The sequence below is a fragment of the Protopterus annectens genome, chromosome 5.part1 (assembly GCF_019279795.1).
Source record: "Protopterus annectens isolate FY-2018-M chromosome 5.part1, PAN1.0, whole genome shotgun sequence".
Lineage (NCBI taxonomy): Eukaryota > Metazoa > Chordata > Ceratodontiformes > Protopteridae > Protopterus > Protopterus annectens.
Genome location: NC_056736.1, coordinates 419,846,847 through 419,870,457, shown reverse-complemented (window position 1 = coordinate 419,870,457; position 23,611 = coordinate 419,846,847). Strand labels below are relative to the sequence as shown.

The window sequence follows — 23,611 nt, the reverse complement described above, 5'->3', positions numbered from 1 at the left end:
AAGCCCTTGGGCTGATAGCCTAGTACCTACCTATGAACCAATGGTGCCAGAAACATGGCCTCAAGCTAAATGACAAAAAATGCATCATCTTCTTTGGGAAGAGTGATCCCCACAAATTATCACATTAATAACAAATGTTCTAAGCATGCAATCAGTCGTGAGGGACTTGGACAAGACGACGGGTCCCTATTAGATGGAAAAGGCTAAAGATCGAACGGCTTAGAGATCGAAAATGATGTTCTTTGGAATCTGTATTGTAAGACTGTGGTACAGTGAAAATTGGAAAATGTGCCCTTTCCCTCAATGTAGTGCAGTCTCGGAGTTGGTATATATAATTAGTGGGGGGGTGGGGGAGCACAGCCCCCCCCCCAATACTTATTTCAAAGAACGGCATTTTCGATCACCAGGCTGTTCGATCTTTAGCCTTTTCATAGATCTAATAGGGATCCAAGACCACAGTCTGCTCAGATGGGTAATCACAGAGACACAGGAAAAACATGCAAATTGAGGCACTGGCTGGAGGCCATTGTGCTTCATTAATTTTTTTTTTTGCAGTCAAGAAACATAACTGGAAAAAACAGCATTAAAACTCACATTCAAAGAAATGCATCTGGCCAGTAGAGGATTACGTTTACCTTTGGGTTGTTTTCAAATCACAGGCTCTTTGCACACATATTTAGGGACATGCATGTATGTATGTGTTCTTTGATTCACCTTACTGATTGTATTAAATTATATTCCTTGTATAATACAGCACCTGTTGTTAGAATGTGTTTTAAATTTGTAGTTTTGAACAGTCTTCTAGAAGCAATGAAACAAAATGTATGAACCAATAATGACAAAACTACCAATTTCAGAAAATAAAAGGCCACACAAACTGCTGTCATTACAATCCACCAATATCAGTAAATATGTAAAATCTCTAAGTAAATTCATAATAATTCCACATTAAAGGGATATGTAACTAAGGAAGAGGTTGCTAACAGCAAACAACTTTATATTTCATCATTTCATCCACAAATAAAGTGCCTGTTGCCCTTGAAGAATAATTTGCCTATGTTACATTACAAAAATGATAAGCTAGTAATATTTTATTTTTATTTTTTTATTTATTGCATTTGTTCACCAGAAAACTCCACTGGGCCTAAAAGAGCCCATTTTCAGTGGAGGCCCGTGGAGAAAAGCTCCAGCAAGAACACAGATACAGAAAAAATATAAACTTTAATTGGTACAGAAGTAGAAACAGTGTTACAGATAGTAAATACAGTAACATAAACAGAATATATACATAAAAGCAGGAATCTAGTTTATTTGATTACAGTAATATATACAGAAAATATACATTAAAGCAGAATTCAAAGAATTCAATCAGAAAGGTAAAAACAGAGATATATTAATCAGTATTATTGTACCAGTATCAACAAGTGAAGCGGTGGTGCAGCAGTTGCGTTGTCGCCTCACAGCAAGAGGTTCTCCCATTCGATTCTCGGCTGGAGATCCTTCTGTGTGGAGTCTGCATGTCCTCCCTGCAGTCGAGTGGTGTTTGAAAGACATGCGTGAATGGGCATGCCTTTGTTGAAGGTTGGGCGTTGGGCTGGCACCTCGGCACTGTAAAAAAATCTACTGCTAATCATTAGCGGACCAGAGTTCCGCTGTGGTGACCCCTAACCGGGAAAAGCCAAAAGAAGAACCAACAACATCAACAAGTGAAGATAAAAATAAAAAAATAAATATGGAGACAGTATCATCAGCCACTAGTAGCAAAAGACATAGGTGTTTAGTAATCATATAAGGAGAGTGAATAGGTTAGGTTATAGAACAGGAACATAGCCAGGAAGAGTTGAGATGATTTTTCAGTATTTGTTTGAAGGTGTCGGTGCTGCATGTGTTTCTTATAGAAGGTGGAAGTGAGTTCCATAGTTTGGCTATGGTGAAGGAATAGAGGAGTTGACCAGCAGGTAAGGTGGGCTTATCTACTTTTAGAAGTAGATGATTTTCCGATCTTAGATGCCTGCTAGGATGGTATTTGGCAAGTAGAGTTGAGAGAGCAGGACAGTCTCTGGGTCTGTAGATTATTTTGTGCACTGTAGTTAGTTGGGTGAATGAGAGATGGTGGGGGGGAGTTCCAACCACCCTAATTGTTTCAGTGACTTACAGTGGTGGGATGAGAATTTGGCCTTGGTGGCAAATTTTGCTATTCTGTTGTAATACATATCAAATTTGGATTTTGTAGAATTTTAGATATTAGTGAGGAGAGGGCCAGCATAAAGGAGAGAGGGTAATAAAAAGGTAGTTGCAAGGGTTTGTCTAGTAGAGAGGCTAAAAAATTGTTGGTGCCTTTAGAGCATACAAAGCTTTTGGTGTGTTTTTTTTTTTGATATTATTGTTTATGTGTAGGTCAAAGTTAAGGTTTTCATCTATAATAATGCCTAGTAATTTAGTGTGTGGGGCAACTTCTATAGTGGTATTGTCTTGGGCTTGTATAGTGAAAAGTTTTTTATCAAATGGAGTGGTTTTCCTAGGGGTAAAAATTACTAGTTTATTTTTGTATTGCAGTAGGGAATGGATGGCAAACTGATAACAGGTTCATAGTTACTAGTTAACTCTCCAGAGGAAGGCATTCACAGGACTGTAGCATCCACTTCCTTTAGTACAGTATCAGCGATCCATCTGCATACTGTGGGAGTAGAACCCACAGCATTCTGCATCAAATGCAAGTATACTTACCTGTTGTGCTACTAACAGTGTAAGCAGACTTGGCATAAGCCGCACTAAACTTCTCTTCCCCTGAAGCTCTCAGCTCTTGTAAAATCCTCACTCAACTCCTAGAATCACAAGTGGCATGGGTATAGGATTCCAGCTCTTTTTCCTTGTACCTAAGGTACAGGGTTTGAACCTGAATAACACTAACCACACGGTATACATAACTGGGACACACACACACACACTAGTATTAAATCAGATCACTGCTGTCCACCTAGATATGATGTTAACTGCATTAAAAACTTTTAATTAAAATAAATGATGTTCCCTTTACAAAAATGGCAGAACAAATATCCACATATTCAGGGTAGAAGTTTTTTTTTAAACTGATGTCTACACACAAATTAATTTGTTGGGGTTTATCTATTCAATATTATATTCTGCAAAATTACATATCTAATATTTCTGATTTGTCCCAATACACTTTAAATGTATTTCTAAATAAGAAAATCTCCACAAACTTCAGTAAAACCCACACTGGTACCTGAACTGGAACCAGCAGCATGCCACTAGTTTTAGCTTTCATGTAGCAATGTAAGGTGCACCTTCTTACAGAAAAATAAAGTTTTGGATATCGTGGGCATACATACCTGTTCCCACAGTCTGCCTCTGTTTCACACTGCTAAACCGTTTGAAGGGTAGCCAGTATTTCACTTCCTTACTACTCTGTTTACACTCAGATAGTCTTGAACCTTGGAGAAGTAAGTTTATCTAAGCAAGCTCGTGGAGGACCTAATTAATCAAGAATCTCTGCTTTTAGAATTGTGGCAAAAATCTTAACTACAGAGTTCTCCACTTTTCCTCCATCAAAACAAGCTACTTTCATACATCACACAGAAACAGTGGGGACATAAAACCTACTGGCCATTAGACTGGGGAGACTGTCATTGATTTTATCTTCTATTCAATATTCATTTCACACACTGGAGGAAATAAAGTGAGACATAAGAGTGCAAATAACATATCCTGGTTAATTACAATCCCTAGCAGCAATGATATACTAACAGTCAAGTTATGCCAATCCTCCCATATGAGATTAAAAACTACAAACTGTATGCTGTTCCACTCCCCACAAAAAGTAATATGGTTTCACACCACTGGTGTTGGCATACCATATCTGAGTTACAACCTCTTATATCTACAGTTAGAAATAACCCCCAAACAACCACTTTCTGAGAAACTAAGTACTGACATCTTTTTACTTAAACAGAGGAGAATACACAGGGTTCTGATATGCACTTTTGGGAATAAAACTGTAGTGTTAGGGGTTATTTAATGACCTAACCCCCAGACAGATATACAATCACACATTTTTACACCAAAGGCCAAGAATAATGATGATGATAACACAAAAATAAAGTGAGGCACATTTTGTGTTCTACAATGGAAACAACAATAAAGGAAATGAACGTGCAGAACAGGAAACAAGTGTCATCAGGAGGAGTGTACAAATAGCTCACTCCCACCCAAAAATGCTGGACAGGTCTGGACAGATGTACATCTAAACCACTCAGTTAATCAAGGCACCATCACTTGCTGCAGATTAAATTACTTACAGACTCACAGGCTTCATAATACATCAGCTAAACTAGTTGCAAAAATCGTAGTTGTTAACAACATGCAACCAACCGCAGCTCTAGCGCTACTACAAAAAAAATGCTCTGCACACAGATGAAATATGTTTATTAGTCTGCAGCACAATCAGATGCTAACAACGATTTATTTTAGTCCAGTAAGGATGGCGGCCACGGTGGTGCAGCGGTTAGCGTTGTCGCCTCACAGCAAGAGGTTCTCCGGTTTGATTCTCGGCTAGGGTGCCTTCTTTGCGGAGTCTGCATGTCCTCCCTGTGGTTGCGTGGGTTTTCTCTGGGTGCTCCGGTTTCCTCCCACATCCCAAAGACATGCAGTAGGTGGATTGGACTGTCTAAATTGGGCCTAGGTGTGAGTGTGTACATGTGTGTGCCTTCTGTGGAAGGTGGGGTGCTGGGCTGGCGACTCGACACTGTAAAACTCCACTGCCAATCATGAGCAGATGGATGATCTGCTGTGGCAACCCCTAACCGGGAAAAGCTGAAAGAAGAAGGAAAGCAGCTGGCGCTCTCATTTGGCATCCGTATCCTCTTCAGCAGGAACACACACTGATTCTTAAGCGTGAAAACGGGAAGGGTGTTTTGGCACATGCGCATTTTGCAGTTAGAGGTCACTGGCATGAAATCCAAATGAAAAAAGTTTTTTTACACTGAAGTTGCAGTTAAAGGTCATGGACCACATAGAAGAGCTCTGAGGGCTGCATGCGGCCCACGGGTTGGACACGTCTGCTATAAATGGTACACATGTTTTAATGTGTACAGATACAAACCCTGTTATGCCAGTATTTGTTTATACCAGCAAGGTTTACAACTATCCTTGATGCTACAACTTTGTTCTATAGCTTTTTCCTTTGTCCAGAATAGTGCTGGGGGGGGGGGGGCTTATTGGCTGTGAGAATGTAGCAGAATGTATAGATGTTTGCATGTACATTAATGCAAACCATGTTATGCTAGTACTGTGTATACCAGTAACATTTATAATTATCCCTGATGCTTTGCTCTGTGATAATTTTTTGCTTTGTCCATAATTGTGTTGAAGTTTGGCAGCGTGGTTAGGGGCTGTGAGAATATTGCACAGTGCTCAAGTGTTTGCCTTATATATTTTTTTTTGTTAAGCTCAAGTCATGCAATGTATAAGCATGTTGTTACTGTCACGCTTTTGTCTTGTTTTTTACCACTTCATCCAGATTTGTGCTGATTCATTAGAGGTTAGGTGCTGTGAGCATTCTACAGAATGTACTGATGTGGTAATACATGCTAATGCACAGTTACATGTTTACACAGTATTTTCGGTCTGTTCCTCATCAAAAATATGGGTTCAGACAATGCATACTACTGCAAAGTGTTCTACCATTTTTAATTCATAAGTACATTGTTTAAAATGTTTAATGTTGGGAGGGTGGTTACTCGCTGTGAGAATGTTGCAGAAGGTATAAATGTTTGAATGCATACTAATACAAACCCTGTTACGCTAGTATTGTGTATACTGGCAATGTTTAACTCACTGCTGCAATGACTTTAATTTTTTGCATTGTCTGTAGTTATTGTGTTGAAAGGTTGGGAGTGTGGTTAGGGCCTATGAGAATGTTGCAGTGTTCCAATGTTTGCCTGGAATTTTTTTTAATGTGGGGTCATGTACTATATAAGCACATTGTTAATGCTGCTCCTTTGTCTTTATTTTGTTTTCACTTCATCCAGAATTATTGTGCTGAGACTTGGGGTGGGTGGGGGGGTGGGGGTGAGAATTCTGAAAAATGTACTGATGTCTTAATAAAGGCTAATGCAAACGTTCTGCTTTCTAAGCTTATAGTAATGTTTTAAACTATCCCTGATGTTGCACCTTGTTCTGCAGTTATTTTCGGCTGTTTGAATTATGCTGAAAGGTTAGGAGGTTGATGGGGCCTGCGAGAATGTGCACAATGTCCAGATGTTGTTTTTGTTTTTTTCTTCCACAAAAATGTGGGATCATACAACACATGCTGCTACAAAATCTTATTATATCATCTTTATTAGTTTGTAAACCCAGTATTTTAAATCTCTACTGTAAAGCCCTTGTCTTGTGGTCGTTTTGTTTCATCCAGGCTTATGGCAATGTTTAAAACTCCCTTGTTATGCCTATATTCTGTGTTTGGCTTGCCTAGAATTGTTACATTGATAGGTTAGGAGAGGGGTAGGGCTGCTAGAATGCAACAATGTTGCACAATGTTTGAATGTTTGCCTGGTAATTTTATTCTGTTCTTCATCAAAAAATGTAGGTTCCTGCAATGTATGCTCCTGCAAAATCTGTTCTAGTTAAGTACATTGTTTTAAATCCCTAATTATGCCTTGGTCTCATTTTTTCAGTTTGTTTACTTCATACAGCATTATTTTGTTGATACATGTGGGGGGGGGGGGGGGGGGTGAGAATTCTGCAGAATGTAGTGTTTTACTGCATGCTAATGCAAACCCTGCTATTCCAGTATTTTTAAGGTTCTCATAGCAATGTTTGAAACTGTTCGTATGCATTTTCTCTGCAATTTTTGGTTTTGCCTATTGGAATTGTGATGAGGTTGGGGGTAGATGCTGGGCGAATGTTAGAATGTTTGCCTGAATTTTAGCCTGCTCTCGCTCACAAAATGATTACATAGTACAATGCTGTGGGCTGAAGCTACTAGCAAAAATGGGCTTTATATTTCATAATGTCCATGTAATGCATGGTACATTGCCTGGCTTTATGCTTTTGTCTACAATTCTTTTGCTGGGGGGGGGGGTTGTGGGGATGTCTGTCTCTCAATGTTTGATTGGCACTTCTACGTCCCTCACAAATGAGGTTTTCTAGCAAGTCCATGATTTTACTCCTTTGTTCGACTAATGATTTTGGTCTGTTTAAGTGTGCCAAGAGATTGAGAGGTAGTGGACAGGTGTATGAAAATGCTGCACACGTCATGCAGTGCCTGTCATTGACACTGCATTCCTGAATTTTGTCTGTTTTGTGATAGAAGTAGGAATAGTTTTTGAAAATGCCTTTTTTGCTCCATAACCTTTTTCTTCCCTCATAGTTTTGTGTGTTCCCCTTAAAACCTGTGACTTTCCTTTTAACCATTTTTTCTTTCAGACTTTAGTTGTCTGTTCCTGACAGCTGGCAATAGCAATATTTTATGCCTTTTGGGGCCTCTACACATGTTTGGGGAGACCAACTTATTGTATGTTTTTTATTTTTTATATTTTTCTCCTAACAGATTTGTTTGCTTTTCAATTGAATTGTACAGGTTATAGGTCACATTAAAGGTGGGAAAGTTTTGAAATGATTTATTGTGGTCTCATTTTTTATATCAGAAAAACCTGGCATTTTAACAAGGGTGTGTACACTTTTTATATCCACAACATATTGGAGAACTATTTCCATGTGCTGCTTAATGGGGAGCACACAAAATGCACTTGGTTGGCATATTCAGTCTCAAAAGGTGCACTGTTTTGATTTGCATGCAAATTATTTGGACATTCTAACTATCTTCTCAGGTCAGGTGATTACAGGGCATGGAGAGGATGTCCAGAGCTTTACACAGCCATGACCGAGTACACAGCATGCATGCTGAAGTGGAAGGAACTGGACAATAGAGTACAGAATAGGCAGACAATGGATGATAAGAGACAAGCAGTGGTAGAAAGAGGTAACTCACTGGTGTGGTGTGTTAGAATGCATTATAGCTATTGTCCAATTCTTGGCAGAATGGAGCATGGCATTCCCTGGTACGAGTGATGCTCTGTACACCTATGGCAATGGCAATTTCTTAGGACCAGTGCAAGTTCTGTCTCAGTTTGATTCTGTTCTGGCTCAACATTTGCATCATATTAGGAATAAAGAAGTAAAAGATCACTATCTTGGGAAGAACATACAGAATGAAATTATCCAGCTGATTGTAAATGCTATTTTAAGGACCATTGCAGGGAAGGTGAAGGACGCAAGGTACTTTTTTGTGATTTTTGATTGCAAGCCAGACATCAGCAATCAAAAACAAATGACTGTAGTAGTTAGGTATGTGAACATTTCAAGGACTGCAGCCACAGTTGAGGAACACTTTCTAGGATTTGTGCCTATTAGTGATACAACTAGGGGAGGGCTTACAGAAGCACTTATTCAGTCTCTGCAAAAGTCATCAACTGGACATTAATGACTGTCGAGGACAAGGATACGACAATGGCAGCAACTTGAAGGGGAAATGAGCTGGAGTGCAGGCCCGCATAAAACAGATGAATTCAAGGGCTATTTATGTGCCATGTGCCTGCCATAATTTAAATCTTACAGTTAGTGATGGAGCACATTCATCACCTCAAACAATGTCGTTCTTTTGATGTCTGCAAAACATTTACATATTCTGTTCAACATCAACAAGCTGATGGCAGATCCTGAAATGGCACATAAACGTCACTGTGAAGCCACTGTCGGAGACTCACTAGGAATGGAGGATAGACTCTGTCAAGGCAGTAAAATTTCAGTTGAAGGAAGTTGTGAAGCATTACAGGAGATAAGTGAAGCTGCATGTACAAGTGATGCTGCAGCATGTTAACAAGCAAGGGGACTGTGCTCGGAACTTATGTCATACCAATTCATTGTATGTTTAGTGGTTTGGTATGATGTGCTGACAGAGTTAAATCATGCAAACAAAGTTCTGCAGAGTCCATTGGTTGATAATTCTAATGTGTCAAAGTGCTGGCATCAACTATGGACCTGCTGAAGAATTACAGAGACAGGATTTCAGCATGCCACGGGTGAAGCCTCCGAGATAGCAGAAGAACTGGATGTTGGCACCGCATTTCAAGAAAAGAGGCAAAGGAAAGTAAAGCACTTCTTTGACTATGAAGGAGAAGACGAGGCTGTAGAGGGTCCAATGCTAAAACTACGTGAAGATTTCTCAATGTGCTGCTACACACAACAATTAAAATCATTTACTGACCAATTTAAGCAGCTTTCAGAGTTTGATAAGACCTTTGGATTTTTATCAAATATTAAAGCCTTGAATGATGTTGCAGAAGACACATTGCTCCAACACTGCAAGGCTCTGAAAGAACAACTGACTGACAGGATAAGTGGCCACCGTGGCACTGATGACTCCGACCTTGGACACAAACTGAAAAGCCTTTCTTGAATGATTGATAATGAATCATCACCACTGACTGTGTTAAATTTCCTCATTTGCAACCGCTTGCAAGACATATATATAAATACTTATGTTTCATTGCACATTTATTTGACTGCACCTGTTACAGTGACTATTGTAGAATGCAGCTTTTCTAAAGTGAAAGTCCTAAAGACATACCTACATCTGTCAATTAGTCAGGAGAGACTTTCAGGCATAGCTGTGCTCTCAATTAAGCATGGAAGTGGGACAAAGTGTATCACACGGCAGCCTCATTGAAGACTTTGACCGGAAGAAAATTCATAAGATCCCAGTAAAACTCTATGTATATACTCATATTTCCTTTCCAGTAATCTTTTAAAATGCTGTAAGGCAGTAAATTTCAGGTGGCACCTTAGCGAGGCTTGTATAGTATGCTGTGTAGTCACTGATTTTTTTGTATACTCCGGCAGGTAGGACCAAGTAGTTACAATGAGGATGAAATTAGCAGGATGTTAGGCAAAGGCAGCTAGGAGCGGCAGATTTTGTCATGAGGCCAGGACAGTTGGGAACAGCAGGACTCGTCGTGAGGCTAGGACAGTTGGGGCTAGGACAGAAGCACAGGAAGAACAGATGAAAGTGGCAGCAATGAGAAAAGCTGAGGAGCTAACTGCACATTGAAGACAAATGACACCCTGGTGGTCTTGACTTCATCTATTTCTCTCCGGGTTTGAGTCTGTTGTTATTAGACTCAGTAATCCCCATTGCTCTCTTGTGTGTGGGTTTAAGTCTGCCTCAGGCTCAGTAATCCCCATGGCTCTCTCTTGTGTGTTTCTTTGGGTTTGAGTCTGTTTACCTCAGGCTCAGTAATCCCCATGTCTCTTTTGTGTCTCTTTGGGTTTGACTCTGTCTGCCTCAGGCTCAGTAATCCCCATAGTGCTCTCTTCTGTGTTTGGGTTTGAGTCATCGGCCTCAGGGTCAGTAATCCCCATGGCTTTCTCTTGGGTTTGCTTGGGTTTGAGTCGGTCAGCCTCAGGCTCTGTAATCCTTCCCCTTGTATGTCTTGTGCATCTGTAGTCTTTTCTATGTGTGTCCCATAGCTGTATTGTATACCTCTGCAGTGTGACTGTTCTGCATATCAGTAACTGTCTTGTGTGATGGGGTCAGTTTATCTAATGCTGCTTGTTTCAGTCTTACCATACTGCTGTCATCGTCTTGTGTTTGGGAGTGGTATCTCATTTCTGTTTTGTGGTAGTGCAGCCTTAGTTTTGTGTGGGTTTCAGTTCAGTCTTGCAATAGTTTTGTCCTGGAGTTGTCTCTGTACTGTGGGGGTGGCTGCCTCTGTCCTGTGTGTCTGAGTTTGTGCGGGTGTTAATGTTTAGTCTTGCTGTAGTGCTCTCTTTACCATGTGTGGGTGTCTGTCCTGTGTGCAAGAGTCTGTCTTGGTGTGCTTCTGTCCTAGGTGAGGGAGTCTGTGTGGGTGTCTCTGTTCAGCCTTCCTGTATTGCTGTCTTTGTCTTGTCTGTGCTGTGTGTGGGAGTCAGTGTGGGTGTCTTTGTCTTTGTGTACCTCTGTGGGACTGGCTACCTTGATGAGATACAGAGGCTTGTCATAATGTAAAAACATTGCTACTACATGCCAGTCAGTGTGGGTGTCTTTGTGTGGGAGTCAGTGTGGGTGTCTTTGTCTTTGTGTACCTCTGTGGGGCTGGCTTCCTTGATGTGGCACAGAGGCTTGTCGTAATATAACAGCATTGCTACTAAATGCCAGTCATAGCTCTTAATCTTATGGCACAAAAAATCTGGACAAAGCCACAGATAATGGGGCTACAGCCCCAAAGATCAGGACAAACATTAAATATTGTTATTACAAACTTAAAAAGTTGCTACAATAAAAGGTGTTATGCATTTTCTGAAGGATATGAAGTTAAACTCAAATGCCTGTCATTTGGTGAATTCAATCATCAATGATTTGCGGCAAAAAATCAAGAAAACTACACATTTTGAGGAACAGACCAAAAATGAGTCACATCTGGACATTCTGTGAAAATCTGGGCAGTTGAGGAGTCTGCAGTTAGTGTGTGTATGCACCTGTGAGTGGCTACCTTGCTGTGGTACAGGGGTTTGTCATAATGTAACATTGGTACTAAATGCCAGTCACTGTGTGTTGTGCGTGTGTGTGTGTGTGTGTGTGTGTGTGTGTGTGTGTTTGTGTGTGTGTGTGTTTGTGTGTGTGTGTGTGTGTGTGCGTGCACCTGTGAGTGGCTACCTTGTTGTGGTACAGGGGGTTTGTCATAATGTAACATTAGTACTAAATGCCAGTGTGTACCTTGGTACATCAATTCTTAATGATCTGAATGTAGTGACACTATAGTGGTTGTTAAAAAGGTGCTGGATGAGCTTGGCAGGGAAGGGGAGGGTGTGACAGCAATGTGGTCACACTTTATATTCTCAGGAGTAGGGCCCCCTACTTGAAACTTGCTGGGGGCCCCCAAAATGCTAGTACCGGCCCTGGAGAAGATATAATAATGTAGTGTGTTACTTTGCATTGCCCTCTAATGCTTGCCAGCTATTAAGCCTCTTTGAGATCTACTGGCTCATACTTTGCTCACAAGGCAACAGCCCTTCTTGCCTCTTTCCTTTACAGTGGGGTGACAATCAATTGCAGAGGCCAATTTCTAGGCAGCTGTCTGTGATTTGTCAGTTTAAGGCCTATCCTTCCCCCCTAGTGGTTACCATGACCACTTTATTTCACTGGGGTCCAGTATACCTTTCCTTGGCATTTATACACTTCCACACACATGCTGCTGCTAACGGGGGGAAGTCCATCTCCCTGGTCCTGACCATGTTTGCTGCTTTGTAAGTCTTCTCTTGGTAATGATCTGCCAACCAGAACCACCACTCCCTCCCACAGATATATGAGCCGGTGTGGGCCACTCACTTCAATCCTTCCATGCCTGGCCCTTCTGGCACCTAAGATACTATCTGAACTCAGGTCACAGTCAGAGCTCTATCTCTTCTATGACACAGAGGCAGGTCAGTTTCTTGCATTGAGTGTTTAATATATAAAGAGCACTTGAATTTAAGGTAAACGACTCTGAGGAAGCCAGATTGCTGGCGAAAGCGCTTAGTCGTGGTTCTATTTCAATAAATACACAGTATTTGTTAACTTGAATGGTTCAGTTTCAGTTTTCAGTTTTAACGTTGCTTTTTGTGGATTGGACTGCACTTTGTGGTTGCCGTAATTTTTATAAGTTTCTTGCATTAACCTGGATGTGCTGTCATCATTGCAGCTTATTTTTTTCTAAATAATAAGTTGTAATTTTAAGAATGCTATATTCAGAAGAGACAACTAGAAAGTGCCGTAGCATAGACCCTAAGAGACAGAAAGTTGTGAAGATGGCAGGAACTCAAAAACTGTGATGCAGTTTTAATTTTCCCTGAACTAAAACCTAATAGCCTGTAATCGCATATATGGAATTACTGCTACTATAAATAAAACAGCACAGTAAAGGTCAACAGGTAAACAATATGTTTCATGTATGTAGCAGATTGCAAATAAATTTATGGAAGCAAGCCTTACCTTATTTTCAACTTGAACCATTTCCCCATCACTTAGAACGGCTGTGTGGTGGGGTTCAACTTTCTGCTGCTCAGCATCTGAACCTTAGAAAACAAGAATGTGTACGTCATTTGATGTACAGCTTACAGAATTCAACATGTAGCTGCAAATGTGTAAAAGAGAAAAAAAAAAAACAATTTAATCATATTCTTCATGTCACTTAAATTTTACAAATTAACACAGTATTCTGTTTTGTAATATATGCAAAATATTACACATGGGAGTCAGTAACTCAAGAAAGTACTAGGTAAGTGGAAAAGAAACAGTATCAAAAAGGAAAGAGGACAGAGACCGGTAGGTGGACTAGTCACTGGAATTCTTTGTGGTGTACAGTACATACATCTTTAAATATACCCGTGTCGAGCAACATATATTTGCATGTCATAGGGTAGGTACACTTCTTTCTAACAGCAGTCAGAATAAAGGCTAGACACACATTCAGTGTCTGTGTTAATTTTCAGCATCCTGACAAATTTTCAAAAGTTACGTCAGAAATTATTTTCAATTTGTAACCCAGATCTGATGTACACAGAACTACAGAAGTATAACTCTCCATTACAGAAATGCTAGTAGTAACCATGTACACAAGCTGCCAAAAAGTGTGATAGTCAGAAGTCCCATCTCCTCAGATGATTTTTAGCACGTCTCACACCAGAAGGTCAGTCTGGTAATGTTTTCTGGGTGTTAAAATCCCACTTTGAATTACAGAGTAGAAGCCACACACTGGATGTGTCCCGCATAACTCTTCTCTGCATGTTCCTATGTAGTATCTGCAAAGGTAGCTTATATTGTTTTACCTCTGTAATTGTGCAAAAAAAATGAAAAGAGCTCTGAAAAACAGTTTACTGGTATGATTCCTTGGTAAGCATAACTACAGTTATCACAAGTTAATGAGTGTTGTCAGAAGTGTTATTGTGCTGTCTGACGATGGCTGACATAAAAATATTGTTGTGATGCTCTAAAAGAAAAATCGTGCATAGCTCTAAATTTTACCATTAGTGGAAGGCAGTCAGTGAAACAGTATTTGGTGATAATTATCCCCCTGTTCAGTTATTATAAAAAAATTATAATTACAAAGGCTTTTTTTAGGTTAAATATACATCAGAACTCTCCACCATCCCAGGAAGATAACAGTTCACTTGAACATTTTTCCCAAAGCATGGTACCTCAGGAACATGGATTTAGTATTAGTACTGGAATATGGATCCTAGTACCTGATGTATAGATAGAATCAGTACACAAATGATCTTTCCCAAAGCATGGCACCTCAGGAACATGGATTTAGTATTAGTACTGGAATATGGACCCTAGTACCTGATGTATAGATAGAATCAGTACACAAATGATCTTTCCTGTACTTAATATATGGTATGTCATCACCTCTCAAGAAAAGAAATGATGTACTCACTATAATGTTCCATCTGTGTTGTCTGTTTTCATTCTTCCTAAACCAATGGGTTCAGATCTGACCCTCGGATCTGACTCCGCCACTTTCTAAAGATTCTAGGATCTGAATCTTTAGCTCCTCTCTTACGCAGAAGGCCCCTGACCACTAATACAACTCAGATCAGGTTTGCTGCTGTTATATACATTATATGCATATAATATAATAATAATGCTAAGACAGGAAAGCAGTAGCTGAAAGATCAGGATCCGAAACAGGAACTATGGTTCCTAACAACACTTCTGTTAGTTCTCTCCCAAAGAGAGGGATGGGGTAAGGTAAGTCCTCAGCTACAGAAACCTTGAGGTGGGCCTCATGGAAGGATTTTCTGGAGCACAGCAGAACCAAATCAGCTCCGCTCCTGGAAATGATATCTAATTTACAATGCACAATAAAGGTATGAGTATTTGACCAAGAAGTAGCTATGCAAATATCATCAATAGAGGCTGTAGACCAGAAAGCTGCTGAAGTAGACACCGACCTGGTCGAATGTGCCTTCAATTGTCTAGATAGTGCAATACCTTTTGAAGAATGGATATAGGAAATGCAATCTGTCCATTTGGCCAGGGTAGTCTTACAGACCGGCCTACCCATTATTAATTTAGAAAAGGAAACAAATAGTTGATCAGATTTTCTGAATGGTTTTGTTCTGTCCAGATAAAAATGAATCTGTCTATGTACATTGTGAAAACAAAGGGTATATTCTCCTTTATTCTCAAATTTAGGAAAGAAAGCTAGTAAACTGATCTGATTGATATTATTTTCAGAGGAAACTTTTGGTGAAAAAGAAAGATTTGTGCTTAAGGTAACTCTATATTTGTGAAAAATCAAATACGGTGGTTTGGAAAGATAGTGTTACAGAGGTTACAGCTACCAAAATAACAGTTTTCCAAGAAGGAAATTTGAGATCTACCTTGGAGGATGGCTCAATAGGGAAATGTACTAAGTCTTGTACAACCATGGTGAGATCCCAAGGTGGGGTGGGGTCCTTAACAGAAGGTCTAAGTAATAAGGTACCCCTATGAAATGCTTTACACAATTTAGATAATGCTAGAGGCAAAGCATTATCCCCTATGTGGTAGTTGGAGATGGCTGCCAATTGAACTATAATAGTAGAGAAACTTGTTCCAGCTTGGAATATTGAAGCAAGGAAGTCTAGCACTGCTGAAATTGGAGCAGTGAAGGAAGTCTAGCACTGCTGCGATTGGAGCAGTGAAGGGATCTATTTGTTTCTGTTGAGCCCAAAAAGTGAATCTTTTTCCATTTACTCTTGTGGATTTTTCTAGTAGAAGCTTAATGGAAGATACCAAAAATTTTCAAACTGGAAGAAAAAGACTGGAATGTCTAGCCATCATCAGAATTGGAGAAACCATGCCATCAGTGTGAGGGCTACAAGATCTCGGTGAATCTGTCCTGATGGATGAAATAGGATGTCTGGACTTGGATCCAGCATCCATGGACGACGTAGTAGGCGAGACCAAAGGAAGGGGAGCCACACCTTTCGAGGCCAAAAGGAGGCAATGAGATCACTCTACTCTTTAACCGTTGTGCTTTCTGAAGAAACTCAGGGATGTGGGGTAGGAGGGGATAAGTGGAAAGGAGACTGGAGGGCCAAATATGAACTACAGCATCTATCGGTGACTGTCCCGGGGAGGGATCAGGACAAAGAACCTGCTGCATTTGTTGGTGGAGGGGGATTCAAAAAGGTGGCAGCAAGGCTGACCCCACTTGTGGAAGATCATGTTTGCCACTGATTGAGAGACCACTCATGAGGCATGAGGATGGTCCTGCTGAGTCTGTCTGCTAGAAGGTTGGACTCCCCTGGCATGTACATTGCTACTAGGAAAAGGATGGAAGTGATCACCCACTTCCAAACCTTCATTGCTTCTGGACAAAGGGGGTAGGATCTGGTTCCTCTCTGTTTGTTGATGTACCAGACTACTGACATGTTGTCTGTTTGTATTGCAATAGTCCCTTGAGGGAGAAAACTCTGAAAGGCTTGCAACACTAGAAGCACCGCTCTCAACTCTAGGACACTGATATGCAAATTGGTCTCTTGTATCAACCGCGTGCCTTGGACTGTCCACCCCAAGAAATGCCCCTCCACCCTAACTGGGAGGTGTCCATTGTTAACATGGAACTGGGGGAGGAGGTATAAAATGGACGCCCTTTCTTGATTTCTTCAGAGTGGACCCACCAAAGAAGAGAATTTCTGCACACTTGAGACAATTTTATGGGATGACTCAAGGGATAGTGATGAAAGGACCACTCCACCACTAGAGTCCTTTGGAGAATTCTCATGTGTAAATGAGCTGTGGGAATCAAAATTATAATGGCAGCCATCGAACCTAATACTTTGAGGATCACGCGTGCTTGAGATGTTTGAATGGCAAGAGCCTGCCTGACACGTGTTCTCAATGTAAGAATTCTGTTCTGAGGCAAGAAAGCTAGACAACTGACTGTGTTCAAATGGGCCCCTATGAAATCTATCAGTTGAACTGGCTGTAGATGAAATTTTTGCATATTGATGGTGATTCCCAGTGCAGTTACAAGGTGAAGCAGGTAATCTCTGGCTTGTATTAGTTAATGCCTGGTTGGTGATGTCAGAAGCTAGTCATCTAAACAGGGAAACACTCTGAATCTGAGCAGTCTCAGGTGAGTTTCTATCACTGCCATACATTTGGTGAACATCACTGGGGGCTGTGGTGAGACCAAAGGGCAGGACTCTGAACTGGTAATGACTGGCTCTCAGCCGGAAACAGATATCTTGACAAGTGTCTTTTCATTTTGATGTGATAGCATGCATCTTGAAGGTCGATTGAGCACATCCAGCCTCCTTCTGAAGAAAAGGTAGAATGGACTGTATCATAACCATCCAGAATTTGTTCTTTATGAATTGGTTCAGGTAAGTTAGATCCAGAATTGGCCTCAGGTCCCTTTTTTTTTTTTGGCCCTAAAAGAATCTTGAGTAAATTCTGGATCCTGTTTTGTCTGGTGGGATCTCCTGGATGACACTTTTGTCTAGCAGCTTTGCAATTTCTTGAGTTACTAGCTCCCTCTGGGTGGAACATCTGGGAGAATTTTCTTTGGTTTTACTGGAATTTGTAAAAAGGGGATGAAATATTCACTGGACATTATCTTTTGCACCCAACGGTCATTTGAAGGCTAGCCAGGCATTATGGTGCAAGGATAAGCTCTCCCAAACTCCCTCCAGAGTGGGACAGTCAAGCAACCTTTCAGAATCCCTAGAAGGAACTGTCGAGAAAGAAACTCAAGATTCTTAATTCTGTGGACACCCTGTGCCATGAGGATGGCATCTACCATTATAAACTGTTTCCCCTCTGTCTCTGGGGGAGAATTCTACGTGTAACTCCTGGAAAGGACCTTGAAACTTCTTGAACTACATTTTCTTATCACCACACTGGCTCCTAGAAAAGGGTCTCTGCGGGGTAGAAAAGTGAATTTTAATGGCAGACAAGGTCTTTCCATCCTGTTCACTCAGGAAGAGAGTCCCTTTCACTGTTGGGCCAAACAATGATTGATGAGCTATTAAAGACAGCATTGATGAAGTATGCATTGAAAGGTTCCACAAAGTCAAATAACCACATCCAGGCATGTCTCTGTATGCCTATGTCTGAAATGGCCACCCTTAAGGTACCCTCCGTGGCATGCGAGATTAACCTCACAGAAGTCAGTATCTTCTGTGAGGGATTCCTGAGGGAGAATCCAGGTGCCTCCTCTTGCATGTTCTCTTACAAATAACCTCCTTAGTGGGATGTTCCTGGGAGGTATCAGAAGAGACGGGGAGCTCCATAGGTGGAACTGTTTGGAACTGCTTCTGGGCTGGCTCTCCCTGAGGTGGAGGATGTGAAGGCTCAGTCACAGGATCCAGAGAAGAAGCAGGATATGGATCCGATGATAGGAGAGTTGATGTTATTCTTGGCTGGGAGAAAACCCTCTACACCACCTCTAAGGCAGAGGGACCAGGCGAGAACAAGGACAATTCTTCCAAAGCCAAAACTCTTGGAGCTGACAACCTCTGAGTCTCACCAATCCCTTGCTCCGAGGGGGGAGTCAGAGCCTAGCTATCAAGTGCCGAGGTTTCGAGGGGAAGTGATGGCTGCAAAAAACTTCCGAGTCAAAGTCAACCCCTCGGCCCTGAAGCCAATGCTTCGGCTTTGTGAGCCATCATGCTCCAACAGCATCAGAGTCAAATGGGACAGAGAGGTAGTTGAAGTTGAAGTAGGAAGAACTGTCAGATCCAATGTGTCAGCTCCCGAGGCCTTAAGATCCATGGATTCCAAAACAGGTGGTCAGATTGGATAAGGAGTAACAACGTGGAGAAAAGCAGATTGGTGGCTCATGGATCTGGTGGGGGGCAGAGCTGGCAGTACTCCTATCTGGATCTGTGTCCTGAGGAATTTCCTCATCAACCTATCCATCTCCACTTCAGTGACGCTATGAGAGGACTTAACAGAAGAGGATGTAGAGGGTGGCCTAGAGGACTCTATGGGAAATTCCTGTATAAAGGGGACCTTAACCTTGGGGACACCTGTTTTGGGGAAAATCTGGGAATGTGGATCTGAGGCAATATAGAGGTAGACTGTTTTGGATCTGAAGCCTTCAGATCCGAAAGGTTTGGAACCTTTTTGGGAGGTTCTGAAGATGAAGTCTGTGGAGGGGTCTGGGCAGGACAGTGCTTGTGGTGCTCCCTGGACTCCTTGGGTTTTATGTTGGGGTTTGAGCCCCTAAAGAAGTACCTGTGGAGGAAGCTGAAGTGGGAGAAGACCTTTTAAAATATTTTTTTCCTCCCATCACTAATAGCCCTTTGATTGAAGGCTGCACAAATAGCACATGGATATTCCAGATGTGATGGGCCTAAACAATAAACACAGTCCCTGTGGGCATCAGAATTAGGGATCTTATACCCACGGGAAGTGCATTTTTTGAATCCAGCTGGTTTACCAGCCATAATGGAACTAAATTAAAACACAAAACAAAAACAGACTTTTTTTATTTAGGAAAGAAAAGAAGGAAAAACTACCAGCAATGATAGTTAAGAAATATACCTGACATTTACAGTGAAAGAGAAACTAGAGAATTACCAAATGTTTTTGGAAAAATATGCGTAGAGGTTGTGTGTGTGTGTGTGTGTGTGTGTGTGTGTGTGTGTGTGTGTGTGTGTGTGTGTGTATATGTATATATATATATATATATATATATATATATATATATATATATATATATATGTGTGTGTATATATATATATATATATATATAAACTCAACACATTCTCTCATCAAATGTAACAGTAATATCTCTCTCAAAATCCCAGCCATTAATAGCTATACTGAAAATACCGTCTCCTTTACAACTGTTCCAACTTATACTGTAAAAACAATTCCTTAAAACACTGAGACCTACTAGCCTAGCTGCAGACAATCTCCACTCAGAATTCCTAAAAATTGCTGGAGATGCCATTGCATACCCTACATCCATCCTCAACAATCGCTCTATCACTGAAAACTGTCCCTCTACTCTATAAAATCTCTTATTATCACTCCTCCGCATAAAGGAGGTAAATCCACAGAACTTACTAACTACAGACCTATCGCCATACTTTCTTCCCTCTCTAAAATGTATCCATGCCCAACTTTAAAATCTATTATCCGACAACCTCCTCTCTCATACACAACATGGTTTTCGCCCCCATCATAGTACCGCTCTCCTCAGTTTATCAACATTGTAAACACCACAGAAATCAAAACAAACTTGTCTCTGCCATCTTTCTAGACCTTTCTAAAGCCTTTGACACAGTTTCTCAAGAAAATCTACTGTCAGAACTGGCCACCCTAAACCTTAGTCACTCCATCCTAGCATGGTTCCATAACTATCTGACTAAACGAAAACAAGCTGTTGGGTGGAATCAGGAGCTATCATCTTTACTCCCTGTTAACATTGGTGTCTCACAAGGTTCTGTATTAGGCCCCCTGGTTTTTAATATATTCACTAACCAACTGCATAAATCCACTCCACTTGCCTCAGTTAGCCAATATGCAGAGGACTCTACCATCTTATGTAATGCATCCTGTCTCACACAACTACAGGACATCACACAACAATCTTTCTTGGAAGTTGAATGTTGGCTTAACAAAACTAACCTTATACTAAACCCAGACAAGACCAAGCTTATGCTATTTCTCCAAACAAATCTACCATACCCCCAACCTCTTTTCATATATATTCCTCAAACAAAACAATTATTACCAGACTACTAGGTGTAACTATTAACAACAAACTAAAATTTGATACTCATCTATCTGAAACTATTAAAAAGACTCACATCAAATGTGGCTCTCTCTCTAACACATTAAGCCATTTCTGACAAACCAAGCCAGATTAGACATAGCTAGAACTCACCTCCTAACCACTCTACTTTACACTTCCCCCATACTTACCTAGCTTGCTACAAATTCCCCACATAGGTCACATCATTGCTCCTCCCTACGACAATTAAAATGGATAGAGGTCCCTCGATATCTTACCTATACCCAACTTATTTTGACCCACCGCTTAGTTTATCGGCCTGACAGAACCCCAGCCTTGCAACAATTACTCCAGCCATATGCTAGTACTCGGCAACTTTGTTCTACATACAAAACACTTCTACAAGTCTTTAAAAGTAATAACAAGGCTGGGGATTCTCTTTACTGCCATCATATTTCCAAAACCTGGAACACAATTCCCTAACATATTTTAAACACTACTAACCCTATTCAATTCAAGAAACAGTTAAAAGACCACCTATACAGTAAATGGATGTCCCTGTATCAATCCAGGTTAATTATCCCCCCAGATTAGAAGCCTTTTATGACCTCTTGCTAACTTTATCAGAATCCTTTTTTTTCCCTCTCTTCTATTTGCTTTTTCGCTTTCTTTGTCTATACTAACCTCACTAATATAAATTTATATACCTAACAGACAAAAAAGAAATGCAATAATCTTCTAAATTCTGTAAACAATGCTTATGATACTATTCTGTGATCTTAATGTTTATGTTTTCAAAGCCAATGTAAATTTGTATTTCTCTTATTTTGTTAATGCATTTTATTTTCTGTATATCAATGCATACTGTATTTATGGACCTTTTCTCCCCGGGACGCCACTGAAAACGGGCTTATACCCAGAAAAACTATCCCGGTATACAAATGTAAACAAATAAAGTCAAATAGAGTAGAAAGGAAGAAAAATATTCTGATTTAAGAAGAGAATATCACTCACAACACCAGTGGAGCTTGAGAAGTCGTAATCCTGACCATCTTGAAGAGAGGCAAACTAGATCTGAGGTGTTGTATGGTCAGGGGCATTATGGGTAAGGGAGGAGCTCGAGATTCAGATCCTAGAATCCTTAGAAACTAGCCAAATCAGATCCAAACCCAATGGTTGAGGAACGAATGAAAATGACAACATCAGATTCCATGTTTTTAGAATAAGTTTACAATACTGAGAAAATAATGTACCCAAGTTAAGTCTAAAATTAATATAATGTACATTATGATATATATAACTGTCTCTAATATTATGGCTGTATCTGTAGTTTAGAAGACTGGAACCTGCCTTTCTGAGTCAGTGATGCACTCATTATCAGTCTTGCCTGATTTTCAACTCAAATCATTTCCCCATCACTTAAAACAGATGTGTGGTGGGTTTCAACTTACTGTTTGGGATCTGAACCTTAGTAAGAATTAAATTTCATAGGTTACTTGATATACAGTTTGCATAATTCAACAGGCAACTGCAAGTGTGTAAAAAGGAAAGATAGTACAGTTGTGTAAAATCTTACCATAACAGTAGATGTCCCTCTTTTTACTGTGGTATTATTCATCACCTCTGGTATCTCCTTCCAAGGCTATCCCAATGTCTGGCAAGTATACTAAAGCCTTTATTACCTAGGGTGCATCGTATGTCAGATGTATGCTACCTGAGCAAACATAGGGCAAAACGGTGACGTACATATGCTACCAACTCAGAACCAGGGCCCACAGTGGAAATGAGGACATGTACATCCAGAAAAGGGAAGGAAGTAAAGGAACCTCTTGGTCAGTACAAAAATACCATTCATGCAAAAGGAAGAGAAAAGGGGGCAAGTGGGAGGAAGGGAGTGAATACTTCAAAAGTGAAAAGAAAGACATCTACTATTATGGTAAGATTTTACATAAATGTACTGTGTCCTTTCATATCACTGTTGCAGTATTCATCACCTCTGGGAGCGTACAAATGCTAATGTGAAGGCAAGAAGTAGCTCTCCACAAATGCATGCAGGATACCCTTGGCAAAACCTGCTCTGGCTCTGGAAATTAGATCTAATTTGTAATGTTTTGTTAAAGTGTGAACTAAAGACCAAGTAGTTGCTTTAAGGATGGAGTTGGTTTCCAAAGCTTTGAAGAAAGCCCCAGAGGAAGCCAGTGCTCTATTGGAATGAGCCCTCATGGAAGAAGCCACCTGCTTACCATGAAAAGAATAACATATGGAAATGGCCTTGGAAATCCAGGAGGAGATGGTTTGCTTACAAACTACCAAACCCAATGTCCTGCACGAAAAGAAACTAAAAGATGATCAGATTTATGAAAGTTCTTTGTTTTGCCTAGATAATATCTGACCTGTCTATGCAAATCCAATGTATGAAGAACCTTCTCACTATCAGACTGTAGGGAAGGGAAACAAAAAGGAAATAGGATAGACTGATTATCCCCCTTGGGTATATAAGAAGGATTTGTAAGAACAGACATCCTAGCTCAAGAAAAAAAGAAAAAAAGGAGGAACCACCATCAAGACCTGTAGTTCAGATAACCTTCTGGCAGAGGTTAAAGCAACAAATAAGGCTGTGTTGCAAAAGAGTGGCAGCAGGCTCAAAAGAAGCCTGAATCAGCTTTTCAAGGACAAAACTAAGATCCTAAGAAGGGGGAATGGGCTTTCTATGGAGTCTAATATGAAGGACATCTTTAAGAAACTGCTTGACCTCAATCCTAGAAGCCAAGAAGGAGTAAGTGGCAGACAGGCAAAAATGGCTGACAAATTTGCTTTCACTGAAGAATATT

At 40.5% G+C, this 23,611-nt stretch overlaps 1 protein-coding gene across 4 annotated transcripts in view; it reads right to left on the bottom strand.

Moving 5' to 3' along the window:
- The window catches only part of PIR (pirin), a 723,908-nt gene that overhangs the window by 234,519 nt on the left and 465,778 nt on the right, over positions 1–23,611 (bottom strand). For all 4 annotated transcript variants that reach the window (XM_044073077.1, XM_044073074.1, XM_044073075.1 and 1 more), the window contains one exon: positions 13,031–13,113. In XM_044073077.1, coding sequence (XP_043929012.1) covers positions 13,031–13,113 — 83 coding nt within the window. The remainder of the gene's footprint in view (positions 1–13,030; positions 13,114–23,611) is intronic.